At 34.8% G+C, this 24,204-nt stretch overlaps 1 protein-coding gene across 3 annotated transcripts in view; it reads left to right on the top strand.

The window, feature by feature from the left end:
* Positions 1 to 24,204, top strand: part of LIN28B (lin-28 RNA binding posttranscriptional regulator B) — a 116,015-nt gene that overhangs the window by 59,030 nt on the left and 32,781 nt on the right. For all 3 annotated transcript variants that reach the window (XM_007465772.1, XM_007465771.1, XM_007465773.1), the window contains exon 3: positions 5,834 to 6,018. In XM_007465772.1, coding sequence (XP_007465834.1) covers positions 5,834 to 6,018 — 185 coding nt within the window. The remainder of the gene's footprint in view (positions 1 to 5,833; positions 6,019 to 24,204) is intronic.

Below are 24,204 nucleotides of genomic sequence, written 5' to 3'. Positions count from 1 at the left end.
AATATCTGCTAAGTATCCTGCTGTACAAGCATAAGGTTAAACCATTAGCTCAGTTTGGATTACTGTTTTCACTCTCCATTGAAATCTCACTCTCTCTTCATGCAAGGAGAAATGTACCTCATGTGTAAAAGCTTCTGTAATATGTATTCCATAAAATATGCTTCACCCGGTATAGGCCTCTCCTTGGCATTCCCTTTAGCTCTGGGAAATTTTCTCATACTATTCATTTAATAATAATAATTTAATAATTTATCTCCTCCATCTTCTGTATTTTCTTTCCCAGGACCTCTAATCCAAGGTTTGGGTATATTTCATTTGAGGGGATCCGTTTATCCTATGTGCCAAGAGATTTTCTAAACTTTTATTTCCAACTCAATTTTTTTTTTCATTGTCTGAGAGTATTGTTTAAATTCTCTGATTGTTTTTGTTCTTGTTTTATTGATATTATATTGTCCCAAATATCTGTAGAGATATTAATTAGATGGTGGATAAAATTTCTTTTGTTCCCTCATTTATCTTGGCTTTTCTTCATTATGCTGCGTGTTTTGTGATTCTTGGTTGACCCTTCAGGTATATGAATGAGGGGTAAGAATGAGGGATAGGAATGATTTAAGGTTGAGTGGGTAGGGAGACAGCTCTTGCACCTGTGGCTTCCTAATTGTCGGAATGAATAGAGGTTTGTGTGTAGGATCCAATTTTTCACAAGTTGTCTAGATACTTCCTTCAGTCTCTTAAGAGAAGGGCCTCACATTATTTGCATTGGGGTATTGTTTGCCTGTTTTCACATGTGTAGGTGGGAATAGGGGTGGGAAAATGAAACGGACATCTAGTCCATATACAAATTTTCCATTAATCCCTGTTTTCGGGGTGGGAAAATGAAACGGACATCTAGTCCATATACAAATTTTCCATTAATCCTCCTGTTTTCGTTGTACATGTAGTGTCTCAGCACAGTCTCTCTGAATTCTGTTAGGAATGCCGGTTCCTACTTCTGCAGCTCCTTTTATTAGTTTTCCTAGGGTATGGCTCCTTCAACTCAGTTGACCAGTCATCAGTCTTTCTAACTTCCAGAAATTTCTTGAAGTCTGCCTTCTCTTGATGGCACCCCCCTTATTCTCTTCCTTATTGTGAATTTATTTCTTTTTATTATTTTATTGTAGTTTTGATGCCTTTTAAAGAGTAACATGAGACATGTTTATTCAGCCTGCCATCTTAAATTGGAAGTCAGCTTATGTTTCCTAGAGAAGAAAATATACTCTTACTTCTAAGGAGAATCAGGTATAAAACCGTAGCAACACTTTATTGCTTTCCTAATCTAGTTGGAGAGAAAAAAACGTGTGCCAAAAGAGATAAGTAATCTCATTACTAATTGGAACCTTGGGTAGAATACTTGGCAAATAAAGTTTAGAATTTGGACCACTGTCGTTTGACTCCATGTTCCTGTCATTCTTTGAAAATGATTGGGAGGTGGGACTTCCCTGGCAGTCCAGTGGTTAAGACTCTGAGTTCCCACTGCAGGGAGCGCAGGTTCGATCCCTGGACGGGGAGCTAAGATCCGACATGCTGCGTGGTGCAGCCAAAATAAATAACTAAAATTATGGAGGATTTATGAGAACAAGGTTCTCCTCTTTAAAAAAATGGTTGGGGGGGCTTCCCTGGTGGCGCAGTGGTTGAGAGTTCGCCTGCTGATGCAGGGGACACGGGTTCGTGCCCCGGTCCGGGAAGATCCCACATGCCGCGGAGCGGCTGGGCCCGTGAGCCATGGCCACTGGGCCTGTGCGTCCGGAGCCTGTACTCCGCAACGGGAGAGGCCACAGCAGTGAGGGGCCCGCGAACCGCAAAAAAAGAAAAAAAATGATTGGGAGGAGGAAAAGGAATATAGCAAGGAAATTGAGAGTCAGTATTTTTATAATTCTGAAATAAATTTTTTCCAAAATGAATTTTAAATTTTGGAATAAAGGGAAGTGGGAGAAAGGGGAACCTTATTTGGTTGGAGGAAGAGGAACACAAATTAAAGGTGTTAGATGAGTTAACTTAATATGTGCACATTCAAAATTGGCCTGTCCCCTTTGTAAGTGCCTGATATCTTAGCAGGCATGTCAGCAGCTTCTGAATGCTTCTACAATCATTTGGTCATTCCTTTGTTCATTTATTCATTCAGTAATTGCGATTCTTTCCTGTAGAAGATAAACGTCTATTTTGTCCAAACAAATGTTGCAGATGACAGTGTAAACCCAAACACCAAATGTCTCGCCTTATGAAAGTCTTACATGTAGATTGAGCAAAAATCTACATAAATCTGCATTCTTGGCTTGCATAGGCAGAGCATCATGAATTGTGAGGCATAGCAATGAGAGTGATTAGAGAATATTGGAAGAAGGAAGAACAAGAAAAATAGATCCATATTAACTTCTGAATGGAGTCAGAGAATAACGTTATTACCATGAGCCATTATAATCCTATCAGCATTTTATTCCAAAGATACATGCACAGTGTCACCTTGACACTAAAAGTAGAAGTTATTTTATGTAGCAGAAGTAGGAGCTGGGAAATTTGACTTGGCATGAGCAATTCACTTAACCCCTTAGAGTTCAGTCCACTTTTTTTTTTCAAGTGAGAGTTGGACTAAATAATGATTAATGATCTTACTGATGCTAAATCTATGATTCTTTTAAGTACTTATTGAATGATAGTTGTTCGCAGGCATTAGGCTAAGTCCTTTGGGAAATACTAAGATATATATCACAGTCCCTGACCTTCAGGAGAAGAGAAATCCAAAAGGGCAAATAAAGTAAGGAATACACAAATAACTGCATTACACAGCAGTGTATTATAAAAACTGTATAGAAGAATCAATTAAGTGAAAGAGGAGGGAATTTCCAACTTGGGCAATTGAGGATGATTGCAAAAAGGATCATATGAATTATGCCTTGAATCTTGAGTAAGATTTTGATAGACAGCTATGACTAAGAGAATAATGCATCCCCACCAGCCTAAGTTGGAGTACAGAGATGAGAAAACGTGAAATGTGCTTAGGGAAGTACAAGTCAGCCAGCTTTATTAGTGGAATGGGAAAGGAAGTGGAAAATATACCTAGAGGTAACATTATGAGTGGTCTTACCTACAATTTAAGGGAAGTATTGTAGATTTTTGAGACAGGAGACCAACAGGCTAAAATTTATTCAGAGAAGATATGCAGGTGTGGAAGATGCTAAGGAGTAGGGAGGAGACTTGATGCTGAAATAGCAATGAAGAAACTATTACACTCATCCAGGTAGGAGATAGTTAGGACCAGAAGTAGGGCAGTGGCAATCCAGTGAAATGGTTGGGGCAGATGAAAGTAAGAATGCACATGATTCAAAAAATGGTTGGGTAAAGCCAAGGATTGAAACCAGTATGACTGGAAAAAATGGAGGCACCTTTAATAAAAATTGCCAAGGCAAGGGGAGAAGTTGATTTTTGTGAAGAAATAAAATAAGCTAATTCCCCACCTTTAACAAATCTTTCCCACTTATGTAGCAGCAATTTTGGTGTAATAGCAAAGACAGAATATTCTCTGTGAATTCTTGTCCTTTTCTTGCAAAGCCATTATAGTTTCTTACGGATATTATTATTATTATTGTCAATTATTGTGAATCGAAATTGCCTTTATGTACTCATTTGGGGAAGGAGGGGAGTATATGACAGAATGAGGGAAAAAAGTATTCTTTCAGAATATTGTGAAGAATAGCCAGAAGTTAGTTAAGAGCAGGATTTTACTTTAGATTTGGAAATGCAGTTCACTTACAAATGATACCTATCAAAAACTGTAATAATGGAAAATGAAATCAAATTAAGTGTGCCAATACACTAGGAACTATGAGGAAATAAGTGACAGAATTTTGATTATAGAAACAAAGCATGAACATATGACAGCTCTAATTAAAACTGCTATCCCTCCCTTCTCTTAATTGCAGTAGTTGACCCTATGCGCCACTTCATCTGATTTGATAATCTGCACTTGTTAGAGTGGGGAGTAAGAAAGGAAATGAAAGCAAAGGACTGTTTATAATTAGCGAGGAGAGAGCTTAGGAGAAAAAAATAGAAGATTTGGAAATATTATATAAAGCTTTAAAAACAATAATTTAAAAAAAATTTTACAGCATGTAGGCAGTTGTGATTTTTTTTTTCCTCTAATTCCTACACAGCATCAGGGAGCAGAAAAGGTGCTGCCAAATTATACTTCCACGTGCAGGCTTTCTCAGTGTCAGGCGACCTGCACTAGAAACTGGTTAAAACCCCTGTTTTCATGTGCCATATTACTTTCATAATGAAGAGTCTCCTTTTGCACTGAAATTTGAAGTGTTGTTTTTATCTTTTCCATGTAATTATTTGGTTATATGTAATTATTTACCTGTCTTCAGAGTCATGGACTTGGGAAGGGTGGAGATTTTTCTGGTCCAGCATTTCCCTAAGTATGTTAGTCATCTGTAGTTATAAAGAAAGGTCTCTGGGATCAATTAGGTGGGGAAATTCCTGAGTTAAACACAGTTAAACAAGATTTTTATTTCAGTGGAGTTTGGGGGGGGTATGAAATCTCAGAGACTTTAATATGCTAATATGATCCAACTAAGAAGAAACTAGGTGTAGCAATTCACAAACTTATTTGACCACCAGATCCTTTTTTCATGGAATCTTTTTCAGGACCATTGTTCCTCTGAAAACATGAGGGGAAACTCAAATTCCTTAATTTTGCAGATTAAACAGAAAAGAGAGAAATGACTCGTTCAAAGTTGCATGCCTGTTTTCTTAAAGAACTGGACTTGAACCAGGGTCTCCTACCTACTATATTCAGATTTGGTTCCTTTTGCCCCCAAATTCAGAAAAGTCTTGAAGAACTACATGGTACTCAAAATTAGATCTGCAAGATGTACACAAGGGGATTTGAAGAAATAAATAAAATTAGAATGATTTACTTATTTTAATATAGTTTGAATTGGCACATTGACTTTGATGAAGAGTTAGATTGAAAGAGCCAATTATTTGTAACCAAAGTTACACTTTTCCAATCAGGAAACTTTTTTTTTTTTTTTTTGGTAAAAACTGAGTATCTTTCAAATTACAAAAAAGCTCAAACAACACAATAATGTGTGTATCCAGAAGCTTCCCCACTTTCCCAAAAAAGGACTAGAGAAAAATGACTGTTCATGATTTGCTGTTGATTGTTCCAGACCCCATTGCTACATAAGTAAGCATGTATCTTTTAAACACTTCTCTACATAGATGGTGTTATGGTATACACACTGTTCTTTACCCTTACTTTTTTTTACTCATCAGTATTACATGTTTATCTTCCCCACATTAATACATATAGATCTTTTAATGGCTCAATAGTGTTACATTATATACCTCTACTATCATTTATTTCATCAGTTTCCCATTGATGGACCTTAGGGTAGCTGTAATTTTTCTACCAGGCAGCAGTGCCGTAGTGAATTTTGATATAGGTTTTTGTGTGTGATGGGGGTGGAGGGACCTTTGTGTGAGTATGTCTATAGGAGAGTCCTTGAAGTGGAATTGCTGGGTCAAAAAATATGCACATTAAAATTTTTGTAAGTATTGCCAAATTCCTTTAAAAACGGTATTAATTTATTCTCCCACTGCCAGCATTACAACAGGAAACTTTTAAATGGTATGCCTTTCACGGAACTTTAAAAAAAAAAAGATTTTATACTTAGCAATGAATAACTGGGGATATCTTGCTGTGTTAATCTTAAAATCACAGAGATAATTTATAAAGCATTAATAATCATGATCTCTTTTTCTCTCTCCCTCACTCCCCTGCTCTTCTCAGAGCAAATTATTCATGGAAGGATTTAGAAGCCTAAAAGAAGGAGAACCAGTGGAGTTCACATTTAAAAAATCTTCCAAAGGCCTTGAATCAATACGGGTAACAGGACCTGGTGGGAGCCCCTGCTTAGGAAGTGAAAGAAGACCCAAAGGGAAGACACTACAAAAAAGAAAACCAAAGGGAGACAGGTAATCATTTTACCTTGTTAGCCTGTGAGTTTATTGTATTTGGAAAAGATTTCTAAAATTTTAATTTATATTTTTATTATGTTATTAAATCTAGCCACAATAAAATAAAATGCAACCACTGAGTGTTTGAATCGAATTTATCAGAAATATAGGCTATCTTGCAACTTGAACTCTCTGCAGAATATACTTAACTGAGCCTTCAGTATTGCACACTAGACAGTCTCCCAACCATTATTTCCACCAGACTGTTCAGAGACCACAAATGGGAAGTTGAAGTTCCCAACAGACAGAGGTACCCCTCTGTACATCTTAACACCTCACCTGTTTTTTCAAATGAAAATACGTTTATTATTTTGTCTGTTTTGAAAAGATAACTCACTACAGAAAATTCAAATATAAAAAAATCACTGGAAATGTTAACTACAGGTGGGAATCATAATACATATGCAGTATTTTTGAAACTTGCATTTTTTTTCACTTAGAAGTGTATGGTGGAACATTCCATGTTAGTCTTCAGCACCTGCATAAATTCCCACTGTGTGAATGTACCAAAATTGAAAACAAGGCTATGTTAAATTAATTTAATTGTTAAATTTAGGCTATTTCCAGTATTTTAAATTTATCAGTAGCACCATAGTAAGAATCGTTATATGTACATTTTTTTTAAATTGTCTGATTATATCATAAGGGATAAATACCTAGTACTGAAAAATTCTGGATCAAAAACTATGTACTTTAAAAATTTTGATATCTATTTCCAAACTGCTCTTCAGAAATGGTTAGGGCCAATGTACAACCCCTTTAAAATTGAGACTGCTCATTGAATAGTGTCATCTTTTAAATCTTTTCCAATTACATAGGTCAAGAAATGCAGCTTACTTTTTTTCTTTGCATCCTTTGACTAAGGTTAAATATATTTTTATATGTTAATTTTCATTTTTATTTTTTTCTTCTGTGAATTGCATGTTTCTTGTCCTTTGTTTATTTTCCACTGAGATGTTCATTGCTATTGTCGATTTCTAACTTCACTCTTTAGAAAAAAAATCTCAGTTTTCCTCTTTCCTACGCTGGGAAAATCTCAGTTCTTCCATGTTATGTTTCTCTCCTGTGTGTCTCCATTACTTTTACACAGACTGCTTCACTTCTGGTCACCAAATTTGTGGAGGTTTTTCCCCACACCAAGCAATTCTCCACAGTGCCAGCTGGGTGTCCTACAATTTAACTCAATTCTGGCACTGTCTACCTGGAGATAATGTCGGGTCCCATAGGTTAAGGGCTCACTCCCACAGGGCTGTCCCACCACATTTCAGATGCCAGTTGCAAGTAACCCAGGTTACCTGCAACTTCTGTCTGAGTTGGCTACAAATCAGAGGTTTCCACGACCCTCTCTCAGGTTTGTTTAATTTGCTAGAGCAGCTCACAGAACTCAGGGAAATGCTTACATTTACCAGTTTATCAAGGTTATGATAACAGCAGATAAAGGATACACATGACAGCCAGATAAACAGATACATAGAGTGAGGTCTTGAGGGTCCCGAGCATAGGAGCTTCTGTTCCCAGCGGGCTGGAGTGCTTCACCCTCCCAATGTGGATCTGTTTGCCAACCTGGAAACCCTCTGCATTTTGTACTTTGGGGATTTTACAGAGGCTTCATCACATAGGCTTGATTTTCAACCCCTTTTCCTTCTCAAGAAAACTGGGAGTGGGGCTGAAAATTCCAAGCTTCTAATCATAGCTTGGTCTTTCCAGTGATCAGCCCTCACTCAGGAGCCATCCAGGAGCCCACCCAGTGTCACCTCATTAGAACAGAAGACCCTCCTATCAACCAGGAAATTACAAGGGTTTCAGGAGCCCTGTGTCAGTAACAGAGGTCAAAGACTGATATTAGAAAAAGAGGTGCTTCTAGTGTTCTTATCACTTAGGAAATTACAAGGGTTTTAGGAGCTCTGTGCCAGGAACCAGGGGCAAAGACCAATATATATTTCCTGTTATATTACATTCTCTTTGTATATTTATCATGGTAATCTTTTGTCTCAAATATATAGGAAGTATCTTTTTCAGCTTGTGAAATATATGCGTGCGCACGCATGCATGCGCGCACACACACACACTCACACACACACACACACACTGGACTATTACTCAGCCATAAAAAAGAATGGAATCTTGCCATTTGTGGCAACATGGTTGGACCTTGATGGCATTACTCTAAGTAAAATACTATATACAAATGCTATACATCTGTAATATATTTTAAAACTTTAAACAGTTTCCACAAAGGTGTGAGGTAACATCTCATGGTGGTTTGATTTGCATATCTCTGATGATTAGCAATGGTGAGTCTGTATGTCTTCTTTGGGAAAATGTCTAGTCAGGTATTTTGCTCATTTTTAATGGGATTGTTTGGTTGGTTGGTTTGTCTTGATATTGAGTTGTATGAGCTATTTATATATTTTGGATATTGACACCTTCTCAATCATATCATTTGCAAATATTTTCTCCCATTCAGTAGGTTGTCTTTTCATTTGTCAATGGTATCCTTTGTTGTGCAAAAGCTTTTAAGTTTAATTAGGTCCCATTTGTTTATTTTTGCTTTTGTTTCCTTTGCCTTAGGAGACAGATCCAAAAAAATATTGCTAGAGTTAATGTCAAAGGGTGTTCTCCCTATGTTTTCTTCTAGGAGTTTTATGGCTTCCAGTCTTACATTTAGGTCTTTAATGCGTTTTGAGTTTATTTTTGTATATGATGTGAGAAAATGTTCTAATTTCATTGTTTTACATGTTGCTGTCCAGTTTTCCCAGCACCTCTTACTGAAGAGACTGTCTTGCCCCCATTGTGTATTTTTGCCTCCTTTGTCATAGATTAATGGACCGTGTGTGGGTTTATTTCTGGACTTTCTATCCTGTTCCACTGATCTAGGTGTCTGTTTTTGTGCCAGTACCATGCTCTTTTGATGGTAGGTTTGTAGTATAGTCTGAAGTCAGGGACCATGATTCCTCTAGTTCAGTTCTTCTTTCTCAAGATTGTTTTGGTTATTCAGGGTCTTTTGTGTTTCCATACAGATTTTCAAATTATTTGTTCTAGTTCTGTGAAGAATGCCATTGGCATTTTGATAGAGATTGCATTGAATCTGTAGATTGTCTTGGTTACTATGGTCATTTTAACAATATTAATCCTTCCAATCCATGAACATGGTATATCTTTCTATCTGTTTGCGTCCTCTTCAGTTTCTTTCATCAGTGTCTTATAGTTTTCTGATTACAGATCTTTTACCTCCTTAGTTAGATTTATGCTTAGGTACTTTATTCTTTTTGATGTGATTGTAAATGGCCTCTGCCCAATTTTAAATTGGATTGCTTGTTTGCTTTTCACTGGTATGAATCCTTTATATTCTTTGGATATTAACCCCTTATCAGATAGATGATTTGCAAATATTTTCTCCCATTCTATAGGTTGCCTTTTTTGTTAATTGTTTCCTTTGCTGTGCAGAAGCTTTTTAGTTTGATACAGTTCCATTTGTTTTTTCCTTTTGTTTTTGCTTTTGTTGCCTTTGCTTTTGGTGTCAAATGATTGCCAAGACTGTTGTCAAAGAGCTTAAGGCTTATATTTCCTACTAGGAGTTTTATATTTCAGGTCTTATGTTCAAGTTTTCAATGTTTTGAATTGGTTTTCCTGTATGGTGTAAGGTAGTAGTGCAGTTTCAGTCCTTTGCATGTGGCTCTCCAGTTTTCCCAACACCATTTATTGAAGAGACTATCCTTTCTGCATTGTATATTTGTGGTTCCTTTGTTGTAAATTAATTGACCATATATATGTGAGTTTATTTCTTAGCTCTCTGTTTTGTTCCGTAATCTATGTTTCTGTTTTTATGCCAAATGCTTGAGTACTGCTTGAGTACTATTGCTTTGTAGTGCAGTTACAAAGTACAGTTAGAAATCAGGGAGTGTGATACCTCCAGATTTTTGTACTTTCTAAAGATTGTTTTGGCTATTCTGGGTGTTTTGTGGTTCCATACAAATTTTAGGGTTGTTTGTACTATTTCTGTGCAAAAGTCCATTGTAACTTTAGTAAGGATTGCATTGAATCTGTAGATCACTTTGGGTGATATGGACTTTTTAATAGTATTAATTCTTCTAATCCATGAGCACAGAAATCTTTCCATTTATTTGTGTTTTATTCAATTTTTAAAAAAATTATTCATTTTCTTTCATCAGTGTCATGTAGTTTTTAGTGTATAGATATTTCACCTCTTTGGTTACATTTATGGATTTTCATTCTTTTTCATGCAATTGTAAATGGGGTTGTTTTCTTAATTTTCCTTTTTGATAGCTAGTTGTTAGTATATAAAAATTAACTGATTTTTTATATATTGAGTTTTTATCCTGTAAATTTATTTAATTCATTTTTTAGTTCTAACAGTGTTTTGGTGTAGTCTTTGGAGGTTTCTATGTACAATACCATGTTATCTGCAAGTAGAGACAATTTTATTTTTTCTTTCCAATTTGGAATGCTTTTCTTCCTTTTTCTTATGTAACTGCTCTGTCTAGGACTTCTGGTACTATATAAATCAAGTGGCAAGAATGGGTGTTTTTATGTTGTTTCTGATCTTACTTAGAGGAAAGCTTTCGGCTTCTCACCATAGTATGAAGTTAGCTGTGTCATATATGGCCCTTATTATGTTGAGGTACATTCTCTATACCTACTTTATTGAAAGTTCTTACTATGAATAGATGTTGAATTTTGTCAAATGCTTTTTCTGCATCTACTGAGCTAATCATGGTTTTTATCCTTCATTTTGTTAACATGGTATATATATATCACATTGATTGATTTGCAGATGTTGAATCATCCTTGTATTTCTGGAATAAATCCCACTTGATAGTGATGTAGGACCCTTTTAATCTATTGTTGAATTTTGGTTTTCTAATAGTTTGTTGAGGATTTTGCATCTATGTTCATCCGGGATATTGACTTGTCATTTTCTTTTCTCATAGTATTCATGTCTGGTTTTGGTAACAGGGTGATACTGGTCTCATAAGATGAGTTTGGAAGTGTTCCCTCCTCTACTATTTTTGGGAAGAGTTTAAGGATTGATATTAATTCTTCTTTAAATATTTAGTAGAATTCACCAATGCAGCCACGTGGTCGTGGACTTTTTTGTTTTTGAGATGTTTTTGATTACTGATTCAGTCTCCTTACTAGTAATTCGTATGCTCAGATTTTCTATTTCTTCATGTTCTAGGCTTGGCAGATTGCATGTTTCTTGAAATTTATCCATTTCTTTTAGTTTATTCAATGTGTTGGTTTATAATTGCTCATGATAGTCTTTTATAATCCTTTGTATTTCTGTTGTATCAGGTGTAATGTCTTATCTTTCATTTCCAATTTTATTTATTTGGGTTCTCTCTCTTTTCCTCTATCTCTCTCTCTGAAGTTTAGCTCAAGCTTTGTCTATTTTGTATATCTTTTCAAAATATCAGTTCTTAGTTTCATATATCTTTTCTATTGTCTTTTTAGTCTCTATTTCATTTATTTCCACTGTGGTCTTTATTTTCTTCCTTCTCCTAATTTGGGCTTAGTTCATTTGTAACCTTTTGAAATTAGCTCTTTTTACTCAACATAATGGCTTTGAAATTCATCCAAACTTTTGAGTGTATCAATATAGTATTCCTCCCTTATCCACAATTTTGCTTTCTGGGATTTCAGTTATCCATGGTCATTAGCTGTCAAAAATATTATATGGAAAATTCCAGAAATAAACAATTGGTAAGTTTTAAACTGTGCCGTGTTCTGAGTAGTGTGATGAAATCTTGCACCATTTGCTTTGTTCCATCCAGACCTGGATCATCCCTTTGTCCAGCATACACTGTCCATTAGTCAGTTAGCAGCCATCTTGGATATCAGTTTGACTATCATGATATCACAGTGTGTGTGTGTTCAAATAACCCTTTTTTTACTTAATAATGGCTCCAAAGCACAGGAGTAGTGTTGCTGGCAATTTGGGTATGCCAAAGAGCAGCCGCAAAGTGCTTCTGCTAAGTGGAAAGGAGAAAGGTCTTGACTTAATCAGGAAAAAAAAAATCATGTGCTAAGGTTGCTAAGATATGATATGAAGGAATCTTCTATTTGTGAAATTGTGAAGAAGGAAAAAGAAATTTGTGATATTCTTGCTGTTGCATCCCAAGCTGCAAAAGTTATGGCCACAGTGCATGATAAGTGCATAGTTAAAGGCATTAAATTTATACAATAAGATGTTTTGAGAGAGAGATATTCATATAACTTTTATTATAGCATATTATAATGTTTCTATCTTACTATTAGTTATTATTGTAAAATCCAGAAAACTGGATTGTTTTCTTATTGTTGCATTTTGAGAGCTCTTCATATAAATTGTGGATACAAGTCCTTAGATTTATGATTTGCAAATATTTTTTCGGAGTTTGTGGTTTATTGTTCCAGTCTCTTAAGTATCTCCCACAGAGCAAAAGTTTTAAATTTTGATAAAGACGTTTATCAATCTTTTATTTTTTGTCATGTTTAAAAAATCTTTGATTAACTCCAAATTTGATTAATCACAGAGTTTTTTTCCCCTGTGTGAGGTGTGAGGTTGAGGTCTAGGCTTATTTTTCGCCTGTGAATAATATGAATTGTTCAAACACCATCTGTTGAAAACTATATCTTTTCTCTTGAAATGTTTTTAAATTAGAAAGTATAATTTCTGTCATTTCAGGTTTAAAAATTAAAGCTCTAAAATGTTTATTTTAACAAATTCAAATTTGGTTTCGTCACTCAAGAGAACTTATTTGTTCTCTCTCTATATATACATCTATATATAGAATCATATTTTTGAGAAGATTTATGTTTCTGTGGCAAGAAATAAAAAATAATTTTAAAGATTCTATCTTAATTTTAAGTAAACTATTTGCAAAAGAAAATGGGTTTATTTTTTTATTGTCTTAATTCTGCTGAATTTAGTATGCTGTTACTAGTGTCCAGCTACATAATAGCAGTAAATGTTAACTTTTAAATTCTCTTACGTTTAAAATATTTTCTTAAATTTTTAAATGAAATAATTTTTGATTTGTATTTGCTGTTTACTTTTTCTTATGTTCATTATCAGAAGAGTAAAGAGATTTAATGACTTTATAAAAGCTCTCTTTATACTAACATGAAGGTTGTTAATGAAAGATTAAAAAATTTTATTCTTATTCTGAAAAACTGGTGTATATTTTGGTATCTTTTTACTCTTTAAAGAGCTACAATTTACTATGAGGAAAAAGAAGTAACTTCTAACAGAATGAAATTGTGGGGGATAATAGTAGAATGAGGATTTTATTTATTTGTCACTATCTTATTTATATGAAATAATTATGTCAACCTGTAATATAGAATTAAATATTTTATATAATAAAATTTCAGTTTGTATTAACATATGTGTTATATTAGTAAAAATGATGTGGACTGAAACAAATGGTCTGGAAATGTTTCTATGTAGATTAAATTATTTCAATCCTTAATAATTAAATAATAAAAATATGTGTAATTTTAAAAATATTTCAAATGCATATATGCATGGTAGGTATAAATATATTGGGTATATACATATAATTTTGTGTTTTTTTATTTATGGTTTTTTTAACCTCCTTTTTTATTGTAATTTTTTTCTAGCATAGTGACTGTCTTCTTTGTTCTCAACCTTCCACATCTTTTGACCCAACTGCACTGTGCAAGAAGTGCTATTCATAATAATGCAAGTTCCCTTTCAACAATGTTGACTTGAGATTTTTAAAATAACTTAGAAAATAATACCAACGTTCTATTGCTTTCATTCCATTTCAGACAATAATACATTTGCATCACTGCATTAGCACATGAGTAAGCTTCTTGATTTTCTACATGAGTTGAACTTTTAATGTATTTTGTTTAGAAAGAAGGTTAATTGTTATGATGTTCAAGTATTACTGCTTTTGGCATGGAAGTATAGGAAATTCATTTGTTCATGTTAGAAAGACTTGTTAATTTATCATTTTTAAGATGCTCTTCATTTAGACTTAAAAACTGATTATGAAATTTGACATTCCTTATGGTCCAGTGTTAAAATGGTGTTAGAATGGTACATTATGTTATATTTACCATTTATGGCCAGAAAGACCAAAGTGAATGTAAATAGAAACTCATTATATATGTCTAAATTATTCTCAGCTCAGAAGAGCTAACTTGCCTTTTTTAAAAAAATTAAAGATATATGATAGAAGAGTTATTTTTACAGGGTCCTAGTTTTGTGGTTTCAAATTTTTTAATTTGCAAGGAGATTTGGAAGCCATAAGAATTTTGCTTTTGTCTGTCCTCACTGAAGGATCTTATATTTTCAGCTGTTTATTAAAAAGAAAAAATACTTATTTAATGCCCTCATTCACCTTTAGAGCAAGTGAGCTCAAAACTAACTAGTGGTAACCCTCCTCCACCCCCTCCCCATCCACCTCTGTGGCAGTATAATCTCTTCTACTCATTATCTCTGTGGTATAATTTGAAGTTTCCCAGGTACTTTATAGTTAGGAATTCTAGTTCTATATTTTTGAAATCCACATAGCATTCCTGGAAACAATAAAGCTGTATTCAGGTTTATGGTGCCATTTTATTAAGGATATCTGTTTTATATTAAAGGTTCTTTTAATGATTTTATTTTCATATTTATTATGTCCCAGAACCTGCTCCCAAAAGAAAAAGAAAAATGCTCTTTGGGTGCAGGAGATGTTTGAAAAATGTAAATCAACGAATTCCAATAAATAACTGTTTCACTCTGATACTTGTGTGATTAGATTTAGGAATTTGCTGTTTAGTAGGTTCCTATTGTGGAAGAGAAATCTCTCAGGCATGAATTGATAGTCCAGATCCTTTGAGGTCTGTCTATTCTGACCTATGACCCCTATTCTTACAAGGTCAACATCTGAGGGCAGGAGATTAAGGCAGTTTAAAGACCGGAATGGTAAATGGAATGGAAAAATTAGCCAGCACATTTTGGGTGCAAAACATCAAAGTCATCAAATAGTTTGCTTATTTTAAACCTGGCTTGTGGTTGTAACAAGCTAATTTTACTGTGTTTGTTGGAATCAGAAAAATTTAATAATCATAATTCACTACAAGATTCTATTTATACAATGTTAACTGTATAATACAAATGAAGTTAATAAAGTTTAATCTCAAAATATCAGGAAATGCAAAAATAATTTGTCACAGTTTCAATACATTTTAGTTTTTCATTCAGCTTAGATGCTTAATTTAAATCGAAATTGGGGAAATATTTACCTTAGCTTTTACTATGAAATAATTTTATCAGCAGTTGAATGAAATATATATTCAATTATATATATTTTAAAGTGACTGAGGATTTAGTTGTAATTATATACCATTGACATAAGAAAAATCTATTTTTAAAACATAGAGATAGAAAACAGAAGAAAGTAAATTGGTTAAGCAGAGACAATTTCCTTTTTTCCCTTTCCTTTTTTCCCTCCCCGTTCTTAGACTGTATGCTCTTCATTGTAATTTCAAAATAAACTTTAAATCTTAGTTCCTAAGTTTTGGTCCCTTGTAAGCAGTTCCCCACCACCTTATATTTTACATTTGTTTGTATCCTGGACAGCTGTAAATCTGCATCTTCTGCTTCTTACTAATGACTGGCAAGGGCTGGAGTTGAATAACTGAACTGTTGCATCCACGTTTCCATTCATTCATACAGTGACTAAGAAAATTAGCAAAACCAGTGGAATACCCAAGTCTCCTGAATTCTGCATTTTTTAATTCTACCCCAAATTTTCCTTATTATATATCTAATTTTAGGGTGGTTTCCTTTCTTCTTGTGATTATTTGGCCAGAGATCTCTTAATGAGGCAATTATGGTTGTTTCCTTCATTCACATTATCTTAGCAGATGCTCTCCCTGCTGTGACCTCTGTTCGGACTAGGCAGACAATGTGCCATTCTCATCACCCACCACAAGACATTGTGTGGGCAGAGCTTCATTTGGCGCTGCATAGGTCTCCCAAGTTGCCTGATGAGAATGGTCAGAAGCCAAGTGGCAAATAATCACAATTTTAGGTTCTCTGATTGCCGTTTTATTCTAAGCAAAATAAATAGTAAAATAATGCCTATAGAAAAGAAATGGTCCAGAAGCAACTTATAATATAACAAGTAGAAATTGTGGGTTTAAGAGGTAACTTTACATAGCTTCCTTACTTTAGACTGGTCTTGGTGAAAATAAGATTATTTATTGTATGGTTTTAATACAAGGAATTATGAAAAATGGCTAATCCTTTTAAACTTGGAGATCCTTTCAAAAAAGGAAATTAATTTAGCCTTTAGTACTAAGTATGTATATTTTTAATGAACATACAACATTGCTCAGAGTGTTACTTTTAAACTTTAAAATACATAAATCCTCATGCTTATATCTGCTAGGAGATCCAGTCTGTTCCTGTTTGAACAATAAGGGCTGATTAAGATGAAGACTAATCAACAGAAAATGTCTATACTTTATACTGCCAAATTCCTCCACTGAAGTACTAGTCCTATGTCCCAAGCCCAAGTGCCATTTTCAGAGAATTACAAAGTTGTTAGCAGCCTTCAGCTAGCCTTTCTTTATTCCCCATTAATAAGGAAGTACAAGTCAAATTCAGTTCTTATGAACTGAGCCTTTTGCAAAGCTCCTTCTAAATTTACACTGGAATTTTTGTTTTTTGAAATTTGGTTAAAATAAACATATTAAGAGCTACAACTTGAATTATTCTCATATGATAAAGAGATGGTTCTTTTTGTTGGTGTAGATAAGATCACCAAATTTTAATAAATAGATTTTAATATGCTTGCACTTATCAATAAGAAGTAGTAATTTAGTAAGACAGTTTCCACTTCTGTAAAATCAGATTCATAATAAATTACCTTGTAAAGTAAAAATTTTAACATACGCATTTTCATATAATGAAGAACTACCTGTAAAGTATAGCTACTTCGGATATAAGCAGAGAACAAATATTAAATTTAGAAAATGTTTTTGTAAAGGGGAAAAAGTTCTCTTAAAAGGAAATCTAGAACAAGTCAAGCAAGAAGTCAAGAATTTTGGCCTCTAAAACTTTTCTTTAAGTTTAACATTTTTCTTTAAGTCTTGTCTGTTGTATGATTATTTTAAATATATGGGCTAATAAGGATCAAAGTCAAATGTTTCCTTTCCTTTTGGGATAGAGAGTTAATATTATCCATAGTTTTCATAATTTTTTTTTTTTTTGCGGTACCCTGGCCTCTCATTGTTGTGGCCTCTCCCGCTGCAGAGCACAGGCCCTGGCTCACGGGCCCAGCTGCTCCACGGCATGTGGGATCCTCCCAGACCGGGGCACGAACCCGTGTCCCCTGCATCAGCAGGCGGACTCTCAACCACTGTGCCACCAGGGAAGCCCTGTAATTATTTTTAAAACTCAGTTTTTCAAGACTCTTGTACTAAGGACAAATGAATTTCATAGATATCTTCAGTAACTGGGAAAGCAGGTATATGATCATGGTTAGAGGAGCTCAGTTGCCTGTGCTAAATTTGAACCAGGGCTCTTTATACTTAGCCTGCTTCCTCACTTCTATACTGTCACAAATAAAAGCCTCTGGGGACAGTGATTTTTTTTTTATAGTATCATTGTATGGAACTGCTATTAAGTCAATTCTTTCTTTTTCCTACTTGGCTGACTTGAGATTCTGTTCTCTGATTCAAGTAGTTGCTTTTAGTCCTCTCCGTTTTAATAGCCCATCTAGAGTCCCCTCTTGGGTTTGTTATTGATACTACTGGAGGTGCTACCAATGCAATAAGAGAAGAAAACTAAATAAAAGATCTAAGGATTGGAAAAGAAGAAAGCAAATGCTTTGTTATTCACATCAATATGATTTTATATCCATGGTTATCCATAGATAAATTATTGGAATAATTGGAATAAAAAAATTTAACAAGATTGCTAGTTATAAATTCAATACACAAAAGTCAAACTAAGAACAAATGAATATCTGGAGTGTAAGGACAGTTCTACATCCTAGGAATTCACAGTTAGAAACTGGTATTTTAAAAAGGGTTTGCTGAGACTTCCCTGGTGGCACAGTGGTTAAGAATCCGCCTGCCAATGCAGGGGACACGGGTTTGAGCCCTGGTCAGGGAAGATCCCACATGCCACAGAGCAAGTAAGTCTGTGTGCCACGACTACTGAGCCTGTGCTCTAGAGCCTGCAAGCCACAACTACTGAGCCCATGTGCCACAACTACTGAAGCCTGCGTGCCTAGAGCCCGTGCTCCGCAACAAGAGAAGCCACCATAATGAGAAGCCCACACACCGCAACGTAGAGTAGTCCCCACTCACCACAGCTAGAGAAAGCCCACGTGCAGCAACGAAGACCCAACCTAGCCAAAAATAAAAATAAATTTAAAAATAATTTTTTTAAAAAGCTTACACAACTGTGAGAGTTGCTGGGCAAGGGAAGGGTCAGTACATACAGTACATTAGAGAAATATTCACTAACCAGTCTTCAGAAGCCCTGGACTAGATAGACAAATCAAAGCATGCAGGGAAGTCCAAAAAGCCAAGCGTATCTGGTATTGCAGAGGAACTGGGGAGAGGGAGCCCCTGGGGAGAGCTATGGAAACTGCTACCTCTGTGTTGTGACAACCTCTCTGGATTTGCAGACAAGGGATGGTGTCAGGCTGCTGGTCAGTGGGACCAACATTGGGAAGACAAGGTGGGCACAGAGCACTAGAGAGGACAAGCCAGGACGTGCTGGGCCTGTGTGTGCTATTGTGGCTGACCATGATAATGGCTTCTGCTTTGTTTTTGCTTTCCATGTCTTGTAGTATATGTTTCTCTTTTGGCTGACTGTAACCCAGAACCATCCAGAAAAAAGACTCTGGGAAACATAGTTAATAGGCATAACCTAACTGACATAAAATAGTCCAGCACCAACAGTATAAACAAAGTTAGAAAATACAATATAGAGTGGGAAAAGATACTTGCAATGCATGTAGTTGATAAAGAATTAATATCCATAATATATAAAGGGCTACAAATCAAAAGGGAATAAAAGCCCAACAGAAAAATGAGCAAATAAACAGTAATTTATAAAAGAAAAAAATAAATATTCAGTAAACAAATAAAAAGATACTGATTTAAATGATATACCATTTCACTCCCATAGAAGTAGCAGAAATTTTAAGGTCTGACTGTACTAAGTAGTGTGAAGAATGTCACACAGTCCTGATGGGACTCAATCGATGAATCCACTTGAGAGAGCAATGTGGCAATATCTGGTGGAATCAAAATTTTTATACTTTGATTCCACTTCTAGGTGGATTTACCAGAGCAGTGTTTTTCAAGATGTGGGCTGGGACCCACTAGTGCCTTTTCATATTAATTTGGTAGATTATGGAAAGTATTAGTGCTATTTTTTAATGAAATAGAACAATAAAAATCATCAGAGTGAAGTACATGAGTAAGAGTAACTATTGTTTCATATACTTTTGGGTTATGCTGGGTGTTTTTGTGTGTGTGAGTACTGAATTGTGACGCAAAGTGTTTTCTTTATGGGTTATGGTCACACGTACACAAAGAATTGTGCAAAAAAATGTTTATTGCAGCATTGCTTGTAATAGAAAAAAAAACCAACTCAGAAACAACCTAAATGTCTATTACCAAGAGGACGATTAAATTATAGTATATTCTCAAAATGAAATCGAGTTAAAATGAACAGATTACAGCTACCGTTATCAGTCTGGATTACTTTTTTAAAATCCCGCTATAATGTTAATTAATAAAGCAAGCGGCAGAATGATCGATGCAATATTATTCATCTTTATTAATTTTTTAAAACCATCAAGTAATATTATGCATTGTCTGTGAATACTTATATTTATGGTAAAAATATGAAACATGATGAACGCTGAGTTCATGATAATGTTACTCTGGGACCAGAGAAGAGAATGGGATTGGAGGAGCATATAGGTTATGTTGACCCATTTTTTTCAAGTTATTTTTTTGTCCTTTATTTTTACTTATTTATTTTTTGGCTGTGCTGGGTCTTCATTGCTATGCGTGGGCTTTTTTCTCTAGTTGTGGCTAGCGGGGGCTACTCTGTTGCTGTGCGTGGGCTTCTCATTGCGGTGGCTTCTCTTGTTGCGGAGCGCAGGCTCTAGGTGTGTGGGCTTCAGTAGTTGCAGCACGCAGGCTCGGTAGTTGCAGCACGCGGGCCCCAGAGTGCGCAGGCTTCAGTAGTTGTGGCATGCAGGCTCTAGAGTGCACAGGCTTCAGTAGTTGTGCCTCACGGGCTCTGGAGTGTGGGCTCAGTAGCTGTGGCGCATGGGCTTAGTTGACTCGCGGCATGTGGGATCTTCTCGGATCAGGGGTTGAGCCCATGTCCCCTGCATTGGCAGGCGGATTCTTAACCACTGGACCACCAAGGAAGTCTCTGTGACCTTTAATAAGTTACTTATATAGATTTCTTGTGATGATTATTCTTAGGTATTTTTGATGCTATTGTGAATAATTTTTTTTCCTTTTAACTGGCCCATTGCTATTGTAGAGAAAAACTGGGTTTGGGCAATAGTTTTGTGTCTTCTCCAATAGTCATACCTATTATTTAATTTTCTTTTCTTATGGAATAGAGTAGAATTTCCTAAACAGTGTTGAAAATGCTGCTGACAGCAGGCATCCTATCTTCTGATTTAATGAAAATGGCTGTAATATTTCAAATTTAAATCTGTTATTTTCAGTTAATAATCATGTTTAATTGCTTCCCTTCTCTTTTTATTATGAATACCTGTCAGATTATATAAAAAAACTTTTCAGCATCTATTGACATAATTATGTAATTTTTGACTTCAAGTTATTGATACAATGAATTACATCTATAGATTCTATGAAGTTGAATAATTCTTATATTCCTGTGGGAAAAAACCCTTCTTAGTCATGATATGCTGATATATTCAGTTTCATAATACATATTGGTCTTCATGAACTTGGACTTTTTAATGTGTTTTCCTCATCATGTTTTATTACTAAGGCTATTTTATTTAATGTTTGGGTAGTTTTCTGTCTATTTCTATGTTGTGGGGTAATTTAATATACATAAGAATTAAAGTACTAGTCTCCAAAGTGGAAAATCTATCTCCAATAGACAGACAAGATAATAGATTCATTTTATTCATACATGGAAAAAAATATCATGACTTGTGTTTATATTTATTTATTTAATTTTTTGTTTAATAATGTATATTTACTTTATAAAGTATGCATGTACTTTATAAATACAAACAAATATACATATATTGGGATGGATATTCAAAAATATTTTACTGATAAGTGTGTGTGATCAAAATGATTTGGAATCCACAGCTTAAAAGGTGATAGAGGGCTTCCCTGGTGGTGCAGTGGTTGAGAGTCAGCCTGCCGATGCAGGGGACACGGGTTCGTGACCCGGTCCAGGAAGATCCCACATGATGTGGAGCGGCTGGGCCCGTGAGCCATGGCCACTGAGCCTGCTCGTCTGGAGCCTGTGCTCCTCAACGGGAGAGGCCACACAGTGAGAGGCCCCGCGTACTGCTAAAAAAAAAAAAAACCCAAAAAACCAAAAAAAAAAAAAAAAAAAAAAAAAAAAAAAAAAAAAGGTGATAGAGCTAAGCTACAAAACATCTAAGCCCTTTCTTTGCCTTTTGTAGTTTAAAAAATTATGTTCTCAGAGTCTTATCTATTAGGTTTTTCTACTTCTGATTGGTCGAATTTGGTATATTTTGCTGGGGAATTATTTACCTCCTTAATATTTTCTGATACCTTGCCATAAAGTGGCAATAAGATTCTCTTATTCTTTTAGTCTCTCCCACTGTGCAGTTGGATTTTAATAATCTCTAGCACTTTACATTTTTATTTTGTCTGTTTCTTCCTATTTAGGCTTCTTGTGGATTTATGTTTCTAAATAATTAGCTTTTGTCTTATCTATATTTTCTGCTGCTTTTGTTAGTTTTCTCTGTTTCTTTACTTTCAGGTCTTACAGTAAAAAGTCTTCAACTTTTGTTAATTTTGTTTTATTAATTTTGTTTATTTTTTCTACTTTCTGAAGTTGAATACTTAGTTTTAGTCTTTATTTTTATTAACAATAAGGATTCCAGACAATAAGTATTCTTTTAAGAAAAGCTTCATTGTGTTGCATAGGTTTTGGTATGAATTTATTATTTTCATTATTTTCTGGATAATTTAAAATTTTAATTTTCACTTTGGTTCAAGGGTTATTTCATTTTTTTTCATCTGTTTGGAGATACTTTGGTCACTAATCTTTCAGGTGTAAGTAATATGAACCAACTCATAATGGCTTAAGGCAATCATTCACAGTTGTGGTCCCTGGAGCAGCATCAGCATCACATGGACTCTTGTTAGAAATGCAGATTATCAGGCCTCATCGAGACTTACCCACCAGGATATGGACCTCAGCAATCTGTCTTTTGTTTTGTTCTGTTATTATTATTATTTTTTAAAACAAACCCTCTAGGTAATTTTGATGTGCTCTGAAATTTGAGAACCACTGGCTTAAGGAGGAAAAAAAGAAATGTATTGACATGCATAATTTATAATTCCAGGAATTAGAGTAGTTTCAGAGATATCTGGATTTGAGTGCTCAATCCACATGCCAAGAGGGATAGAATTACCAGCAATTCTAGCAAAAGCCCAGGATTGCTCTAACCTGTAATGTGGCGCTCTGGTTTGCTAGACAGCAGTCATTTGCCCACCCCTTGAGCTGAGGAGTGAGGTGAGCCCCATCTAAACCACAAGGATTTAAAATAGGGAAAGGAGGACTCTCCAAAAGCAAACCAAGGTGCTATTACAAAAAGAGATGTTAGATGAGTTAGGCAAAAACAACTATTATCCATAAAACAGTGCTATTCAAAGTAGCCATTCTGCAAACTGTTTCCGTTCTTCAACAACACTAGGAACTTGTGCCATAATGTAAAACATGCTACTTCTTTCACTTGAGAAAGTCTTAGTACAAAAACAGGGTCACCTGTACTAAATATTCATTTTTTCATGTGTTTAGAAATTTTCTTCTGTAATTTGTTTACATATTTCTTTACTTGTCTCCTTTTAGAACCCCTCTTATTCAACTGTTAGTTCCAAAATTGGTCTTTAAAGTTTCTTCTTTTTTTTTTTCTTAGCACTTCCATCTGTCTTACTTTTTGTTGTAAGATTGTTCCTCTTGAACTTCCAGCATACTGAGTTCTCAGGTGTGACTCTCTCCTTTCACTGTTCTTCCTATTTAATTTTAAAATTTCAAATCATGTTTTCAATTCCAGACAGACTTTTTTTCCTCTGTTCTAAACTAACTGGTTTAGGTTAAAATTTTCTTCAGAGAATTTCAGTGGGAGCATTTTCTAAAGGTGCATCTTTCTCCATCAGATTACATTGTCCCTGTGTTTTTTCCCTGCTGTTTATTTCTCCAGTCATGGTTTTTCTTCCCTAAACAAGAGTATAGAGCTGGCTTTTAGCATTTTTTGAGCAGAGGCAAATCTCTGAGCTGTGGAAGGTATAGTTTCTGCTCTTCTGAGCTGTCAGTAAACAAATTAGCAAACCATGACCCTTTTGCTAAGGGAGATAGGAGGATGGAGGACAGAGGAGAGAAACTCTGTTATCTTCCTCTGCTCACTGAAGAATATATTTAATTTACCAAAGGAACAAAAAATGAAAACACTTAGGAATAAAGTTTAATAAGAGATATGCAGGACCTAAATAGTGAAAATGAAAACTATACTTTGTTATCGTAAAAGAAGAGTTAAGTAATCTAAACACATGTCTACAATCTGTCCTGGAGTATATTATCATTGTGTGTGTATGTGTTTCTGTACTATTAAAATTGACATTTTTTTCCTTCTTTTATTTTTATAATCTTTTTTTCTAAATGGAATTGATTTTGTGTAACATTTTTGTAACTAGCCACTTTCTTTTTATTGATTTTAATAATTTTTCAATGTATTTATGGTTTTCAAGGTATGAAATATTTTCACCTACAAATAATAATTTTGCCTCATCTGAGATCATCTTTGGCATATCCAATTTCATTGCTTTTTCATTTGTTGAGTTCTTGCATTTTGTTTCTGCCTTTGTTTCTTTTTTTTTTTTTTTTTTTTTTTT

Source organism: Lipotes vexillifer, unplaced genomic scaffold (assembly GCF_000442215.2).
Source record: "Lipotes vexillifer unplaced genomic scaffold, Lipotes_vexillifer_v1.1 scaffold732, whole genome shotgun sequence".
Classification (NCBI taxonomy): Eukaryota; Metazoa; Chordata; class Mammalia; order Artiodactyla; family Lipotidae; genus Lipotes; species Lipotes vexillifer.
Note: the sequence above shows the minus strand (reverse complement) of the source record. Positions and strands in the feature narration are given on the sequence as shown.